We start from the raw sequence: 18142 nt of genomic DNA, 5'->3' as shown, positions 1-18142 counted from the left end.
TTGTGACTCGGCTAACATTATTCTAATATTAGTACTTTTTACTCGCCTATCAAGTCGATAGTGACATTAACATTTAGTCATTTCTTTTTCTCCACACATCTGTTCACTTTAAACTGGAATAAAAAGTCTTACAACTGCTGGGCAGTGACATTTAAGAATAATATCAATGAATGATTTATGATTTGGTGACACCCTGACCTTTTGTCCACTACTTCTGTCGTATCAGATTCATGATAACATTATTTGCTGTAAATCAGGATGAAACTTTACATTTAACTGTTCTGACCTTTGCTCTGCTGTGATCCTCAGTTAAGGGCTATGTCTAGATTTTTTTTGTGCGAATGTACTATGAAGGTCCCAGAACCGCTGTTCAGTTGCAACTGGACCTGTTTTAAGTTCTTGAAGATGTTTTACCTTCTATCCAGAGAGCTTAATAAAGCAGCTCTAGAAGTACATACTAGGTTTTGCTCTCTAGTTACTGCAGTAACTACTACGAATACTACATTTACCAGCTACGTTTCATTTCTACCTTTGTGAAAACACGGACAGGAAACAAGCTTGATGCCAACAAACAGAGAGCCCTTTTTATCTAGTCACACCTTTATATAATAATCTTTAGAAAAAGGCTGCGTCAGCAGCAACTTTGCACCTCTTGAGCATTTCTAATGTCATCCATAATGATACACGAGCAACTTAGAGGAAACATCACTGCTGCTGTTAACTGGCAGTTAAATTGGAGTGGATGCAGATTATATGGGAGGTACGAGCCACAACAGAATGCAAAATGATCTCTGTAACACACACACACAGGTTCAACTCTTTCTCGAGAGAGAAGGTCTCATGCTCCCACCTGAAACTCTCAGGGGGACCGAGCTGCAGCCTACTTAACGAATGAACTTGTTTAGCTCATTAAGCTTTTACCATTGCACCCTCCAAGCATTACAGTCCAGATGCTCCCCTCCCATCCATTGACAGCAAAACAACAGAATGAATGAGTGTGTGTGCGTGTGCATACTAAGAATGAGGAAGCACCAGACGGGAAGAAAACACTGAAAAAACAAAATAAATGTAATTAAAAAAATAAAGAAAGTGAAAAAGTGTGCGGTTGGTTTATTACTGAGCCGGCAGCAATAAACACTCCCAATGGGAAATCACAAGCAGGAAAATTGTTATGGTTCAGTGAAGTGCTTACTGGTTAATGTCAATAACTTTTATACATGTTTACCACACTTTCATTCAGGAATGACGTGGTGATAGCCCCAAATTGCACCATGAGATATTTCGAGAGAAGAGCATCATTGCGGAGCAGAGCCAGATCCCATCGCCTGACCCACTCCAACCAACTCTTTTAGGGGTGATTTAAACCCCTTTGGAAATATTCTGTGTCCTAATTAATAGTTGGTGAAGGACATGGTCACAAACAGTTTTTCTTTTCTATCTGTGACGGTTGATGAGGATCAGCTCAGTGTATGACTGCACCTTTAAACCTTTAACCTGGTGCTGCTGTTCAAAGTACAGTAACTGCTCATGTTATCATCCATGCCACAAATTAAGAGCAGGTAACATATATGCACTAGCTATACTGTAGATATAATGCTACTGCATTTTTCCCCTTAGACGATCGCAATCTGTATGCAATTGCAATTCATTCCTTTAGATTCTATGTTGCTGATACATTAAAACAACACATAATTGGATAAAATGCTTTTTCCAGTAGCAGTCAGTGTCTGACTGGGACAGATGGAATTGAAAGTTTATGGGTTATTGTAGCATCAAATGTTCCATAAAGCTTTTAATTTGAGATTAGGGAGAAAATGAACCAATTTGAACATTGTGGCATTATGTGTTACAGTACTTCTCATTCGGAGTACGAACAAAAACAACAGTCCAGGTGTTTCCCAGCTGTTGCTGAGGGAAAAGAAGAGGACAGAAAAACAGAAACCCAGCTGCGGCTGCACAACACAAATCATAGCATCTATAAGTAAATCTGAAACAAAACAAGTTTGTTAAAATCTCATTTATTCATCCCTGATATACAAAACAATGCTTTTATTTTTCTGTGAGAAAAATAGCTCTGGATTTTGTTCAGCTCCATCTGTTTTGGCCCTTAAGGTTTGCCATAGAGGAGGCCTCAAGTATGTACAATGTACAGTCCCTAAGGAGTGGATAAAAGATAACCCTCAACAGCTGATGTGAGGATCTGGTCTTATCAAAGCCCCTCAGACTGAAGGAGAGGATAGAGTGGAGCATGATAAAACTGTATCAGTGTCAGTGCTTAAGGGGGGGCTTGCATGGGAGTGCCAGCTACAGTCCATGCAGCAGGATTCACCACAGAGCAATTTAAGAGCAGATGGGGAAGGTTTCCCGAAGCCAACGTGGGAAGCCATTTTTTCTTCTCGACCTAAAACACATAAAAGGTGCAAACAGCGTCTTAAATATTTTAATGCTGATTCTAGTGCGTTTCTGACAGCTTCTGGGAAACCTTCCCCCTTACGCTGTAATTCAATCATCACTTTATCTCACACTAGCTTCTGTGTGGGTGCCAGTTCTCCCCATATACATACATCTTTTTACATTTTTCAGGTTTCTTTACAAAAATAAGGTTATCTTGCATTCATGTCATCAATTAAAAGTGGGTTACAAAGTGAGATTAACGACCATTATTGCACAAATTGAATACGTACAAGTAGATCATCCTTAAAAAGAATGAGAAACAAAACATTTGATTGATTAATACATACAGACTAATAAATACGCATCTACTTCAGCCTATATCTGTCTGGTAGCAAATGAGATGAGGAATTTGGAAATGTTCCTGGAAGGTAGGAGAAGGCAGTAGGGTAGAATAATGGGTTGAATGGAGGGGAGAGTGCCTCGTTCAAATGCATACGACAAGAATTCCTGTTACTCGAAAGGTGGACTCGATGCAGGCACTTGTGGGATGAACATGCCACTAACGGACCACATGTCGACTTCAGCGTCCCTTAGCTTCAGAATTACATTTCTTCAGAATTACATCAGGCAGCCGTTGCGAGCCTTCATCCCGTTAGTGTTATTTGCGTTTTACAAATACATGTCTTGAGTAGGAAATCAAAACTCAAATGGAAACTAATTTGAAAAATCAACTTTGAAATAATCAAATGTAAAAATAAGCACATTAAAAAAAGAAGATCTGCACATCTCTTTCCCAAAGAGAAGAGTCAACAATTTAAGGTTGGTTAAGACGTTAAATTATGATTTTTATATTACAGGAATGATGTTAAATATATTAATCTGTTTGCAAACACAGAGAGACCAACCCCAGTTTAAAATCAGGCCATAGATACAGCCCTGATGAAGAAGAAGACAGATGATGCCAATCACCGTAAAATGATCTGACGCTGGAATATAAAATAAGATACTGCAAAGACACATACAACATACAGACACAAGACCGCAGACGCAAGACATGAGCCACCATTCACTCTTCCCGTGTTTATGTTCGTCAAGTTTTTTCTTTTTTTTTTTTTTGTAAAATTCGATCATATAAAACAAACCTCTCATGCACTCTCTCATGCAAAGCCATGCTGTTTCACTGCACATTTTACTTTCAGTGGTGAGTAGCAAGACACCATCAAAAATAAAATCCATGCAAAACATTGTACGGACGAGTGCAGATTTAAGGCATCCAGACAGCAGAGCATACTCTGTCGGAAGTGGTGGACGTCCTGGTCTGGTCCAAAAAATAAAAAATAAATAAAAAGTGAAAACCAAAAAAAGAGTGTGTCGTAAAGGATGAGTTTGGGATCAGTAGTCAAGATAAGGAAGAAATGGAAGTAGAGAAATGAAAGGTAAAACAAATCAATGCTATATCGATGAACAAAGAGCATGCTGACAAGCCTCGAGCACTACGCCAGACATGAATTATTAACTACTAGACTTCTACGCTACCCATCATGTCAGACGTTATGCTGAATCGAAATCCATGCCACCATTAACACATCAATGGCTCGAGTTTTAGAGTTAGAGTTAACATGTTTGAACACTCACAACTGTTCAGTTATGGATTCATAGTGCTGTTTGGTGTCACTGAATCATGCTGTACTTTACTGGGCTTTAAACAAGCCGATTCTGCTCTGCCTGCTCTATAGGGTGAGAACAGTGTTTGCCTCAGTTCTGCATCATTACATCATATAGCTGGTGAGGCGGCTACTGTGTCTCTGATAGTAATGGAGGTTAGCTAACATGGCGATCAAAAGCAGATTGATGAGAAGGCCCAGAGCAGCTGGTTAGGTAATGATGTCTTCATTCTTTCAGCCATCCATTTACTCCCTGCTCTTCTTCCCTCCCTCGCTTCCTGCCCTCTTCATCCACCCCAGCCTTCTCTGGAACGGTTATTAAGAGCTATATTTAGATAAGTAGAAAACCTCGACTCTTGGAGCGCATTGCTGCAGAACATTTGTGTGTGTTTCTATGCATCTCTGTGAAGCAAGGCTTTAGCTACAGTATGAAAGGGACGTGTACATTATGAAAAGGACAACAGGTGCTTTCGCTGCTGGCAACAGACATGTCTGCTTGCATAGACTGTACTCTCAGCCTGACCATTAAGACGCCCAGTGAAGACCGGAGACTAAGGAAAAGAGGAATAATGGAAACAGTAACACATGGAAGACTAAGGCATCTGTCCCCTAGTAGTTAAATTATTTTTTGTGGGACAACACTTAGTGTGATTTACAAAGAAATGGAACCATAGCTAATTCCAGTTAAACCCAGACCACCTGATCAGTCAGAAATTAAATTATTCAAGCTGGAAAACAAAGACTGAAAAGTATTCTAAAGGCAAAAAATATGTCAGAAATACTTGTGTGCTACCTGCCTCGTCATGCACGCTCACACTTTCTCATTTCATACACTCACACAGCACACACATACATTACTCTTGCATGTCACCCATTGCTGAATTGCCCTACACAATTGGAAGACTGGTAGAAAAGATGATTCTTGCAGGTCCAAGTTCTGATCCCAACTCTACAGATACTTGTCAAAACAAAGTCTGCTAACAAAAATCCCCTTTTTACATTTTCCAATCCATTCCCAGTTCTTTATTGGATTTGACCAACACGTCTTTTTTTTTTTTTTTTTTTTAGACACCCAATCCACATTCACTCTGCTGTGAGTTTCTAAGAGTATATGGAGAGCAGGGAACAAGCGGAGTCGTGCTCCACCCTCTCCATGTAGTTTCTGGCTCCAGGAGAAAGCACTGGGCGGTCCATGAAGCAAAGTGATGGTGGAGGGGGAGAGACAGGAGTAGGCGAGGAGTTGAGGAGCCTGGCATAGCAGGAGAACTCTTTCCAGAATTAAATATTGATCCTAAGCCCTGAGGTTTGTTGCATGTTTGTGGCTTTGGGGGATTAGAGACCTCAATGCCTCGCTTCTCCTCCTCCTCCTCCACCTGTTCTCCTTCCTCCTCCACCTCCTCCTCCTACTTTCCCTCACTGTGACTTCTCATCAGATTCAGAGGGGACATGTTCGCGGGGCAGTGAAATGCTCCTGTGGCGGTCCCACAGCTTATGGAGCTCAGTGGCCTCGCTCTCACTACTGCTGGTGCCGGTGGTGCCGCTGTCTCGGAAACTGGCCAGAGGAGGACGCACTTTCACACCTTTCACCGTCACAGAGCCCTCGATAGCCTTGCGAAGCTGGAAGAGGAAAGGCCAACAAGTTAGAAAAGAAGCCAAAACAAAGAAAAACTGTAAAACAGTCATTTAAAACTCAGGTGTTTGCCCAAAGCCTGAATCTGGAAACCAATTTTGCATTGTAGAATAAAAAAAATGGCTCCAGAAAATACTCAGTTCATGTTTTGCACACTAAAAGCTAAAAAACATGCCTCAACAAAGTACTGAATAAAAGGGAAGAATTATTTAGAATAGTGTAGTTTGATGTTTTAACACATTTACAAATCTTTCTAAAACATGTTGTCACTTTGTCATTGTGGATCCTTCAGCGCAGCGGTTTTGAAGATATGCAAATTTGCAAATAAAACAAGGTTAATTATGTTGGTAAAAAAAAAGTGCGGTTAACTTACTGCACTAAAAAAAGTTTTAGCCTTTCGTTTTAGCCTTGATTTTTTTAAAAGAATTAACTGATTGTTTGCTGCTCCCAGCTGTGGCCTACCTCCAGTAGGGGTACTTAGGCAAGACCTCCTAAAGCTTACCCTGCCTTTACCTTGTAAGTTGCTCTGGATAGTGTCTGCCAAATGACTAAAATGTAAATGTTATTTGTAAATGTAATGTAAATATAAAACTAAAATATTGTGTATAAAGGTTTATTAAAAGTAGGTTATGCTGTACAATGCAATTTTTGGCCCCAGTGGAAGTTGATGTGTTAATCCTGGTCTTGCACTACAGTGCATACCAAGTTAGAGGTTTACCATATGACTCATACACACAAGCACAAGCAATGCTTTTATTTTGAACTGGAATCTCTTTCCAAAAATGTAATGAAGGGAACTATCATGGTCACAGGACAATGAGCATTGCAAAGTGAGGTCAGAGTGACTCAGATTTTTGCTGTTGCTTGCTGAAACCTTTCACAGAGTAAGAGGAAAGGACAGGATGAAATTATTGTACATTTATTCATCTACACCTCAATAAAAATTGATCAAAAAACGTCAACCCTCAGGGTCAGACCTGCTTGTGTCACAGTACATGGTGCACTCTGCCTTCTGAAAATATTAATAAAAATAGAGAATTTATTACAGGAAATCAAAGTGAGTGACATTGGCAGAGACAATGACTTTATGTATTGCCAAGAATTAGACGTGTTCTGTCCAACACCAACTAGTGCCTGTGAAGTGAACACATGAAGTTGCCATCAACAGTCACAGTACAAGTTTTCAATAGAGTTTAACGATCGCAGGAGCATTTTAAGAGTTAGTAAACTATTCTCTATTCTTTATAATTAATATAAATTGGTCATGAAATGTGATTGATCTTCCTCAAAGTATGTCAAATACTAAGAGAAAGAAAATGACAGTACAACTGTTTGGGAAGAACACACAATGCTTTGTATAGCATAAGAGAACCATGTATCAACATGTTAAGTATGGTTAAGGGAGCATTATGATTTGGGGTGCCTTTGATGAGGACCTGGACAGTTTACCATCCTGTAGAGCGACAGAATCCCCAAATTTATCAAGATATACAACAGCATAATGTCAGGGTGACTGCCTGCAAGCTGAAGCTCCAGAGAAGCTGGGTGAAGCGTCTGGACAGTGACATAAACATCAAAGTAAATTTACAACTGACTGACTGGTGAGAGTGGCCCTGTCAGAACCCAGACCTCAACCCAGTGAAGATGCTGTGGAATGACCTCAAGAGAGTCATTCCCACCAGAATATGGCTGAGCTGAAACAGTTCTGTGAGGAAGAATGGTAAAAGTTTCTCCTTGACATTGTGCAGGGACTAATCCACAGCTACAGGGAGCACCTAAAGGTAGTTCAGTTACTAAAAACAGTGTTTATTAAAGACATGAAAGCTCATGACTGTTTTTCATGAGCTTAGAAATATTGAAAATGTTTGTTGATATTTGTAACTTAAGTGAAGATCAGATCACATTTCATGACCAATAATAGTTCACTTACTTTTTCTTGCAACTTTAAGTTGGAAATTATGTACTATAATCAAGCACAAAAACATCCCTGTGATTGTCTTCTCATGTCTTCCTATGAACCAGAGAGGCTGTGACATAACAGTGTGTCTGTTTGACAGACTGTGAGACGCTGGGCTTTATCTGTCTTGCTTGGGTTTTGTGTCTCCAAGAGGAACGAACAAAAAAGCCTAAATGTCAGGGACAGGCAAGCAACACTGCACTTAGCAACAATCCTCTCACCGCTTCCTGGCCAATTCACAAAAAGCACTCGATTCTCAGTTGTTTGTGAGGCAGAAAAAAGAAAAGAAGAGAGAGAATAGACAGAGAAACAATGGAAAGAGGCAGCAATATTAAGCAGGCTTTTGTGTGTTATGGTACATAGCAGGCAGAGGGAGGAGGAATCATAATAATGTTGACTGAAATGTTTTTGAACGCGAGTGCACAGCGAAGTGACAGCACTTCTGATGACACTGAAAGTGAATTTACAGTAACAAAAGTGGTGTTTGTGCAGCCTGTGTAAATAATGTTGTTGAGTTGTTGAAGAAATTGACAAAAACACAGATTGTAAGTTTGAGATATGAGGCTATTAACATTTAATTTAATAATGTAACAATGTCCAGTACTATAATTATGTGGACATATGTAAGAATAAACCCCCCCTCCACAAAAAAACAGCACAATGACCTGTAACAAAACTCTTACCTCTTTGAGGGAAACCACACCAATGAGGCGTCCGATGCTGGTGACATAGGCGTGGTCAAGGCCCAGTAGGGAGAAGATGGTGTGAGTCTGCAGGAGAAGGGACATTTAGATTTTTCTAGTTGCACATACCCTGCAACTGCACTGTTATATATCTGTTTATCCTGACAAGAAATAGCTGAAGTTATAGTGGATGCAGTGTGACACAATTAATGGAAGCAGGAAAGCAGGAAGGACTGTGAAATACACTCTAAACTAGAGGTCTAACAAGCAATCAGAGACTGGTGCATCAAATAAAAACCTCCACCTATCCAGCCTAAGCTGTTATAGGTGATAGCTCATCAGTTAGGCAGCCATTAAATGGAAGAGGACGATCAAATACTCAGCGTGCACAGTAGAAAAAGGGGTTTAATGGAGTAGGACATCAAGCTAGATAAAAAGATGCTGTTTGTAAGGTTTGTGCTACAGTTGAAATGTAGTAAATAAGTAGAGCAGACAAAAAACTGAAACACCTGTCACTTCAACTGCACCACAAACTGCAACATCTTTAAATACACGACTATAGAAAATAAGACTTAACTCTCTGTAACAGATACATTTGGAAATCTAATGTCAGGGTATAAACAACAACTACTAGCTGATCACAACTACAAAGTCACTGCATGAAAATATCTGAATATCCATTGCAAGCTCCTGGTTTCATGAAGACAATAAACAGACTCCTGTTCAATGACAATTTGCTTCTGCACCATACATACCATATTCTTAGATTTCTACTTTTAATTTGTGTAACTTATAGGTTTTTGTATGTTCCTATGATCCTATAATGCTGTATTTATATTTACTCACTACCCTATCAGCACTGTTTGGCTGATGGAATGACTCACTTTTCCTATGAGGATCATAGTTTCATTTAATCTCATGTCCACAACTAGATTTATGGTAAAGGAGTAGTTGGCTGAGTATGGTTAAAAGTAAGGGGTCAAAAACTTCAGTGGTGGATCAGAAAGGTTGCAGGGTTGATGCCAGCTGGACTTTTTGCTCTAGACCCTTTTAGTGTTCAATGGGACTTTCGGCTCAGCCAGTATGGGCATTGGGGACATCTGAAATTGATCCCACTGTGCCAAGCACATGAAAGCTGTGCCAAGAAAAAGATTGTTAAGTGTTTTTAGACCAGTGCCAGCAGTAATGCAATCCATGGGTGAGTTTTCCCACAGGAGGATATTGTAGCTTCTCTGGGGACAGTCTGCTAACCTCCAATTCAACCCATTCACATTCATTTCAACTACAATTCACTGATTATAGGAGTCACTAATAGAATTTTACCATCAGATGCTCATCATCACTGTAATTTAATACATTACAGAAGATTAAGAACAAAGAAGAGTTGGACCAGAAGACTTGGCGATTGCATTTTACATTGAACTAAGGCAGTAAGCACATTATTATTCAGCTTTTGTCTTTTTTTTTACAGATTTTTTGCGACTACATACAGACTATCTATACATACTGTCTATACACTAGCCAAATAACACACAGCACTTAGAGATAAACATCTTCTCAAAAGTCTGCTGTGCTAGTTGTGCCATGTTCGGTTCAACTTCTCCCACACCAGCTCGGTTGGGTTCAGATCTGGTGATTAAGCTTGCGAGTGTAAGTCAGCAGTTATTATCTTTTTCAAATAACTCTCCCACAACCAGGAAAAAATACTTGGTGTCATCAACCGTCGTTGTCCAGAGCGAATAGCATTCCACTTTGGTATGAAGTGGTGTCCATGCTGCCTTCCACACACTAAACACAGCCCATTGTCCCATTGCCAAAGCATCACCAGATTATCATGTTTCAACCTCCGTGCTTCACTGATTGTGTTAGGCAGGCATCTATTATCTTTTCATAAGCTCTGTGCCTGAGCTCTGGACTGTATCTTCCTTACCTGGATCGCAACTCCTCAAACTTGGGTCATCAAGACTTGGTTTCAGCGATCTAAAATCTAAAAAAAAAATTTTTCTTCCAATTTGCCAACCCTATTAAGGTTTTTGTCTTGGCAACTTTGCCCATGAGGCCAGCTGACCTCAGTCTCCCATGCTGTGTCTGTACACACTGGTTTCTCTCTTGTCTTATTCAACGATGCAGCCAATTCAAACGCAGTGAGGTATCTGTTTCTCAGGGAGGACACTAGTGAGTACTTCCAGGACAGATGTGCACTTGGGCCTGAAAGTGTGCTACTTTGGTTCCAGTTAGCCATTATCTCAAATGAACTGACAGCATCCCTGAGCTAAAATTCAGGGAAACGCATCATAAATATTCCAACAGAATTGTCTGTTACAAAAGGGCCTGTAGACACAACAACAAAACAACAAAACAGCAACCAGCCTGGTATAAATGGTACCTAGATCCGGCGTGGCCAAGAAAGAGAGCAGGGCTCAGGTGTAGAGAGAATAACTTTACCTGCACACACATACACGGTCTGTGTACAACAGCATCACTGGCGGAGGGCGGTGTTTAATATGCTGAAGGAGATTGTGCGTGGTATTGGCTTTGGCAGTGTGCAGCTGAGGAAGAGGAGTGAAATGGATTGGTGCAGAATCCCTCTCTTAAATTTTTAAAGAGTATTCACACAGAGCCCAGAGGATGAGAGAGTGAGAGAGAGAGAGAGAGAAAGAGAGAGAGGGAAGGTAACATTATGAGTGGAGGACCGCCACAGCCACTGGCAACCAAGAAAGAGTTGGTATGTCTGGCTGTTTGTGTGTAGGAAATGAGTATTTCATCACAGAAGTGTGTTTGTGTGTGTATGTGTGTTAAAGACGGACTTTGTTCCTGTATGGGCAACTATGCTACAGTGAAAAAACTAAATTAACCCAAGCTCTGTGTGTGTGTGTGTGTGTGTGTGTGTGTGTGTTTGGGGTTGTTTGCATGTTCCTTCTATGTCACTAGACACCACAGGGACACTGGAACAGAACCTTTCGTTTGTTGTAGAAAGAAGTTACCTCACACTTATACGTGAAGTACAACCTCCACATGGACTAAAATGTGAGCCTGGACAGACATGCATGCAAACTGCAACTTGACTGGTTTGTGGAGGCGAACAACTGCAAGGTGGTGACTCTGGTAATATTTCACTGAAGTTGAACAACTCAAATCAGCAAGTGTAGATCCACCTGTCCTCTAATTCAAGCAATTCAACTATACAGTAGGTTTTTTTGGGGGGATTATTTAGTTTTTCTGTCAGAGTGGATTACCTGAAACGCAACATTAAGACACACGGCTTGTAGCAAGGATACACATTTGTGTTTCAGTATAAGAGACACACACAGAGGTTGAACAACAGCTGCATTTCTAATCAAACCTTATGCAGTGATGTGCGCTCCACCAGCTGGAATGGGGCGGGATCGATCTTGCAGTTGTTGAAGTTGACCTGTTCATCAAGCTGCTTCTCCTCCCACTCTGCAATCTGCAAAACGCACAGAGGAGAAGGGAAATAAGTGAGGAAAGATGGCATCATAGAAGGTTTGCCAACAAAGGAAAACGAAAAAGGCCTCAGCTGCATTTAAGGACTCTGAACAGCTACTAGCAAAGATCAATAAATTAATTAAATTAACTGCATCATATCCTAATTTGGAGCCAAACGGCTCAGACTTAAAGTTTGACTTCCAGCTTTTTGTTTTTTGGCCAAGCCTTTAAAACAGTCTTGATTATAAACCTTGGATGGACAGCATGTATTACAGATGTCATAGATGCTGCCTTCATGTCTGGTATTAGAGAATGGATCACACTGCACGACACGAGATGAGAGATGAATGATAAGCGATCCCAAGAAAAAGAGGGGATGGAGAGGGTGGAAGTGTGACGAATGTGCAGGTGACAGAGACAAAATGAGAAGTGCTGTTGATGGATGAATTATGAATGATGCCATATCCAAAAATATAAGACGCCAGGATGATGGGTCCGTTTTGGGGTATTGAGAATTTCGAAAAGCCAAGTCAGTTGGAGCATAATGTCACCAAGAGCAAGGTGTGGTTTAAGTTTGACAAAAAAAAAAAAAAAAAGCATGATTGTCGACAAATCCCTAAAGAATACTGAATCTTACAAAGAACTGTGCTAAACAAACACTTGTAGCCAGAACGTCATATGGACCATTGTTGTCCAAAAACTTGTAGTTGTAGTTAGTTAGTAGTTAGTATCTGTGACAGAAGATAAGGTTGTATTGCATGAGCTGTTTTGTGATTGCTAAAGGACCAACAGTCTTAAATCTGACAGCTTGTGATACTTGTGCTACTCTTACCTCTCTAATGGTCATGTCGTCCTCCACATCTCCATCATCCTGAACAGAAGAATGAAGAGACCAGTCAGTATAGACATAGATAACAAAGATATACAATAGACAGCTGTATAGTACACAATAACATGATGAGAAGTGTACAACACAAATACACAGGAGTGATGGCTTTCAGCTGCTCCCCTGCACTACATCTGTGCACAGACGGTAAAATGAGACGCTGAAAACACATAATCACCCATGCATCACATCATAAGTGTTACAACACTGCTGTGCTGAGACAGACAGACAGAAATGGGATGAGTGACTTTAACAGTGACTACAGTACATTTAATGAGTGCGTGGGATTTGATGTATGAGCTGTCAGAGCTGATGATCATTAAAATGATGAATCTGCAGTGTTGCCAGGACTTCTACTAGACAAGCTGGAGTCAAACTAGCAACCTTGTGCTTTACAAAGAAGCTAAGCTTCATACAGGTCTGAGTGATGGAAATGTAAATATACAACCGAGAGGGTGAGAATGCTACCACATGGTGTGTATGCAGCTCCGTTTGTGAGATGGGATGTGAAATACGATTTCAAAGTGTTTAGTCATGTGCTTCATTACAGGTATTTATTTTCTCAGGATTGCAGATTGCATGTGTATGTGAGAGTTAAAGAGAAATAGAAAGGCAGAGCGAGTGTGACCCAGAGGCTGATGGGAGCCCTGAGCTCATTTATCCTCATCGCTGTGGTGGCCGACCTGTCGGTAACCCTAGCAACTGTTGCCGTGAGGTAGAAAAGAGGTGCCCTACTGTAGCATTATGCAAGCAAGAGGCCAGACGTGCCTGGAGTTGATGAGACAAAACACACACACACACCTAAAGCTCTTTATCTCTGCTGTCTCACTGATCCTTCTGCTTGTCTCACAATGCAAGGGCAATCTGAATGTCATTAAGACACACTGTTGTTCTGTAAACTGAAAAAAAAAAAAAAAAAAAAAAGTAGGGAGATGGTGTGCGTTCGCAGAAAGAGTTGGATTTTGAGAGAGAGAGGTGGGACTGTGCATGCAAAAAAGGTGCGTTCAGAAAGATTAGCTGCTCTATTAGGAGAGCAAATCAGGATATGATGCAGAAGTAGGTGTGTGTGCGTGAAGTGGGAGAGTAAACGTTTTGAGTATGCATGTAAGTAACAAAGCATGTTAATATTCACACTGGATTTGAATGTGCAATTGTGTGTGTGTGCAGAGCTATATGAGAGGCAGCGAAACTCAAAACTGCTGACAACAGGCTGATGAAACCGTATTGCTTGCTGTGCTTTTTCTGTGACCAGACAATGATTAGAAACGTCCACTGCTTTTTCTTTCCTTTCCCTCTCTCCGTCTCTCCCCCCTGCAGCGCTCTATCTTTACATCTATCCAGCGATCTCATCACGTAATCAGTGGCAACCATCCAAGACTTGGGGAGCAAGGAACACACGTATTTGCCAAGACAGCTGCATCACAAAATCGGTGGGGCTCTGTAGTCAGCTAAAGTAGATAATCAGGAGATGATTGTTGAAATTGGAATAAGAAATTAGCTTTATACGAGAGAAAAAGCACGTGTGGATTTATCATGTTATACAGACATTGATATTTAGATATTTAATGATGTTATAAATATCCCCTTAAACAACACAAACACAGAATATTGCTGAGTAATTAAAACTGATGACACTATCATGCAGTGCAGTGCTTATTGCAGTGCTGCCTTCCTAGGTGTTGGTGAAACAGCATCATTATCATTAGGACCGCTCTGAATAGTTATTTCAGTGGTTATAATGAAGTTAAAAGACAATACAAAGAGTATTTCATATGCTTATATGTGGTTATGTCTCTCTCTAACTGCTGCCTGTACCACACACCAAATGAGGGGAAAGGGAAACATTGCAACAATAACTAATTATCACTCATGTGCAGGCAATTAGCTGTTGATTAGCTTGCTGCTGATGCTCATGTTGCTTATTGCTTTCAAACTCTATTACTACAGTACATGCGTATCTTGTTTGATTGCATAGAATTAAACAAAAATGTGAAGCAACACCATTAATGACTCTTTTAAAGCTGAAGTGGTTTGCAGTCATGGTACATTTGGGAAAGGTTCTCAAAATGGTAGTAAACCTCGAGGATCCCTCATGTTATGGTACTGTAGTTAGGCGATGACAGCCCACCCAAGTTCGCTGGCTACACCTTAAAAATATGAGAATATTTAAGTGAAAACAATAAAACCAGAAAGTTCGTTTTAGTATTGTGAATATTTCGATTGATGCTCATTCATTCACAAATTCATCGTCCTGAAAGTACTGTATCTGATCGTCATCCTGTCCTTTAAAGATACTTCCCATCATGCCTGAAGGACAATTCAGAGGGTGGCACTGCCTTTGTAATACAACCTTAAAACCTGATTTCCTTTTCAAGCGCTTGACCCTAATTATTTTATCATTACAGCCTTTTAAAAAAAAAAAAACACATTACTATATGGTTCTATGTTATCATCACTTCTGTTTCAACCAGTCGGTGATCATCACAACATGACATTGAATTGCCTGTTACTCTATAGCTAAAACATGTCATTACTTTCCTTTAGAGCTAAGCATGATATTTAACTATGAATTTTTGACTGCGACCTACTGCTACTCTGTACAATTTACATACATCATTTAGTTAATTTCATTCATACTGGGTTGCAAAAGAAATTCTAAGATCCATAAAAGGTAGGTTCAAATTACTAAGTCAGATTGCATGATTTTAGTCAGTAATTAGGAAAGAATCTGCATTGGATATTTCTCAATAAACATTATTTGGCCAGTTAGCTGGTCTAATATTACTGCTATTATGTTTGATTTTCAGGTACTGTGCTATTTCTACTGTTGTTTTAACTATCTAAATTTTACATATTGGGTTTGGAGACTACAAATCTTGCTACCGTTCAGTGCCTGACTTTTTTATCTCCACATCCTTATCCAATTCATCAGGCCTTGTGTATGGTGACAATTATTAATAAATTCAACACTTAATTTATGTGCAAAGTCTTAAAGTTGAGTCTAAATTGAGTTTCAATGAGAAGATGAAATGCCATAGAATATCTTTGTAATGACTGACGATGTGAAAAAGAAGTTATGGTAGCCTACTAGAAACATAACAACAACATATTATATGTTTTTCAAAGCTAGTAGTAGAGACTTTGAATTAGACTAATCTCAACAGCCAGTACATCAAGCCCCTGGAATCCAAAGCACTAAATTCAATTTTATGCTGACAACACCAGCACATTATGTATTTTTACAGAAACAAAAAAGCTAAACTTTCTAGAGAAATAAGCCATTTATAATTGATTGTCCCTGAATTTTGCGCAGCTGGATGCCAAAAACACTGACATGCGTGTAATTGGCCTGAGCAGTTGGAGGCTCCAGATGTCACAGCGACATTGCTCATTATCTCTGTGCATCACTGATAATTGTGAAATTCTGCTGTTATTTTTCATAATAATGTTGTATAAACATGTCAGGCCAGTTGTGAAAACCGTGTTTCTTTCAGCTTGGCAAAATAGCTGAGATCATACCATCCTTCTGTAGTCATTTAGAGTTTTCCTTATGTTGATCTTTACATTCCTTACCAGGGTTTCAAGATCTGCTGCTCTCTCACTAAACGTCTCATCTGTGGTCTTTGACAGCTTTCAGAATGGTGGAGAACTGACAATGTAAAACATAATTTACACTGCCTGTCCATAGTTAACAGTATAAGTAAGAGCATTTCCACACCCACAATACAAAAGGAACTCAAGCGATGGGACTTAACAGCTGATTAGCCTTAAGAAAACCACTCAGTGAGGCTAATCAGAAAAAAGGCTTCAGTTTGCTAGAGAGCATAAAGACTGGACTCAATGGAAAAGGCTCATGTGGTCTGATGAGTCCAGATTTACCCTGTTCCAGAGTGATGGGAGCATCAGGGTAAGAAGAGAGACGGTTGAAGTGATGTACCCATCATGCCTATTGTCTACTTTACAAGTCTGTGGGGGCAGTGTTATGATCTGGGGTTGATGCAGTTGGTCAGGTCTAGGTTCAGCAACGTTATGAACCCAAAGAATGAGGTCACCTGACTACCCGAATATACTGAAGGACCAGGTTATTCAATCAATGGATTTTTTGTTCCCTGAGGACATGGACATATTGCAACATGACAATGTTACCAGGATTCATCAGTCTCAAATTGTGAAAGAGTGGTTCAGGAAACAGGACACATAATTTTCACACATAGATTGGCCTCCACAGAGTCCAGACCTTAACCTCATCGAGAATCTTTGGGATGTGCTGGAAAAGACTTTGTGCTACGGTCCAACTCTCCCATCATCAAAACAAGATCTTGGTGAAAAATGAATACAGCTCTGGACGAGAATAAATGTTGTGACAATGCAGAAGCTTATTGAAACGGTGCTACTACGAATGTGTGCCGTAATCAAAGCAAACGGTGGACTATTTTTTTGGACAGGCAGTGTAGTATAATATAGTATAGACATGTTTCAACCTGTCTCTGTACTTTTTTTTGTCCCTGAGCTTTATTTCCTGCAACTGTCCACAGAGGGTGATACTGATGCAGTGGAGTGCGAACACCCAAACATCTACTCAGAATTCAATTTACGGTAGGTAGGGAAGCTGAGAAAGAGGGCTCATTACACACACACACACACACACACACACACACACACACACACACACACACACACACACACACACACACACACACACACACACACACACACACACACTTCCACTTTAATGCAATTTGTCATATGTCTCTTCCATTATGTCTGTGTATTCTCATACAGTATTTTCAGGGAAAAAAAGACACACATTCCACAACTTTTTGTATCTAAAGAAATAAAAAGAGGGGAGCGACGTGCCAAAAAAAGAGAGCCCACAAGCTATCATAAATAAAGCATGGAGGCATTACGAAAGCGCAAGAGTGGGTGAAAAATAATGAGAAAAACAGTGAGGAGAGACTGAGGCTGGGCAGCGCCCATTCTCTGAAACACAGTACTGATGTCATTTACCCAGTATCAATATTTCACAGCTTAGATGGAAGGGCGGGGGACAAATGACAGAGAGACAAAGATATACGAAAAAGAGGTGGAGGGCTTTAGAAAAGTGGTAAAGATGGACAGAGAGTGTGAAGTAGAGTGAAACTGCAATTAAGAGGAAAATTTAGCATTTTCTACAAAATGAGTTGATTTCTCCCTTATTGCAAACTCAGAGCGAAGCCGTAATCAGCACTGCTCTCTGCCATGTGCACTTACATTCTGTTAAACGTTAATAATGACGACAGGGGAAACAGGTCCACAGGCTTTGTGTATTGTAAATGCACAAACACCAAGTGCTACAGGGGTTCATTACTAATTAGCTCACTGCAAGGCAATAATGACTAAGGTACTTCTAGGCACACTTAACACATCCAAATGTTCACTGCACTGATAATGTACCATCTGTCTCAGCACTTGCATACAATATGGTCCACATGGGTACACTCA

General features: G+C 40.2%; 1 protein-coding gene across 1 annotated transcript in view; it reads right to left on the bottom strand.

Annotated features, from left to right (window-relative positions):
* Positions 1–2002: 2002 nt before the first annotated feature.
* Positions 2003–18142, bottom strand: part of clcn2c (chloride channel 2c) — a 112930-nt gene continuing 96790 nt past the window's right edge. The window contains exons 20-23 of the mRNA XM_026367023.1: positions 12608–12646; positions 11672–11776; positions 8329–8415; positions 2003–5675 (exon numbers count right to left, since the gene is read on the bottom strand). Of these exons, the coding sequence (XP_026222808.1) occupies positions 5472–5675; positions 8329–8415; positions 11672–11776; positions 12608–12646 (435 nt within the window). The 3' untranslated portion in view covers positions 2003–5471. The remainder of the gene's footprint in view (positions 5676–8328; positions 8416–11671; positions 11777–12607; positions 12647–18142) is intronic.

The sequence above is a fragment of the Anabas testudineus genome, chromosome 13 (genome assembly GCF_900324465.2).
Source record: "Anabas testudineus chromosome 13, fAnaTes1.2, whole genome shotgun sequence".
Taxonomy (NCBI): domain Eukaryota; kingdom Metazoa; phylum Chordata; class Actinopteri; order Anabantiformes; family Anabantidae; genus Anabas; species Anabas testudineus.
Note: the sequence above shows the minus strand (reverse complement) of the source record. Positions and strands in the feature narration are given on the sequence as shown.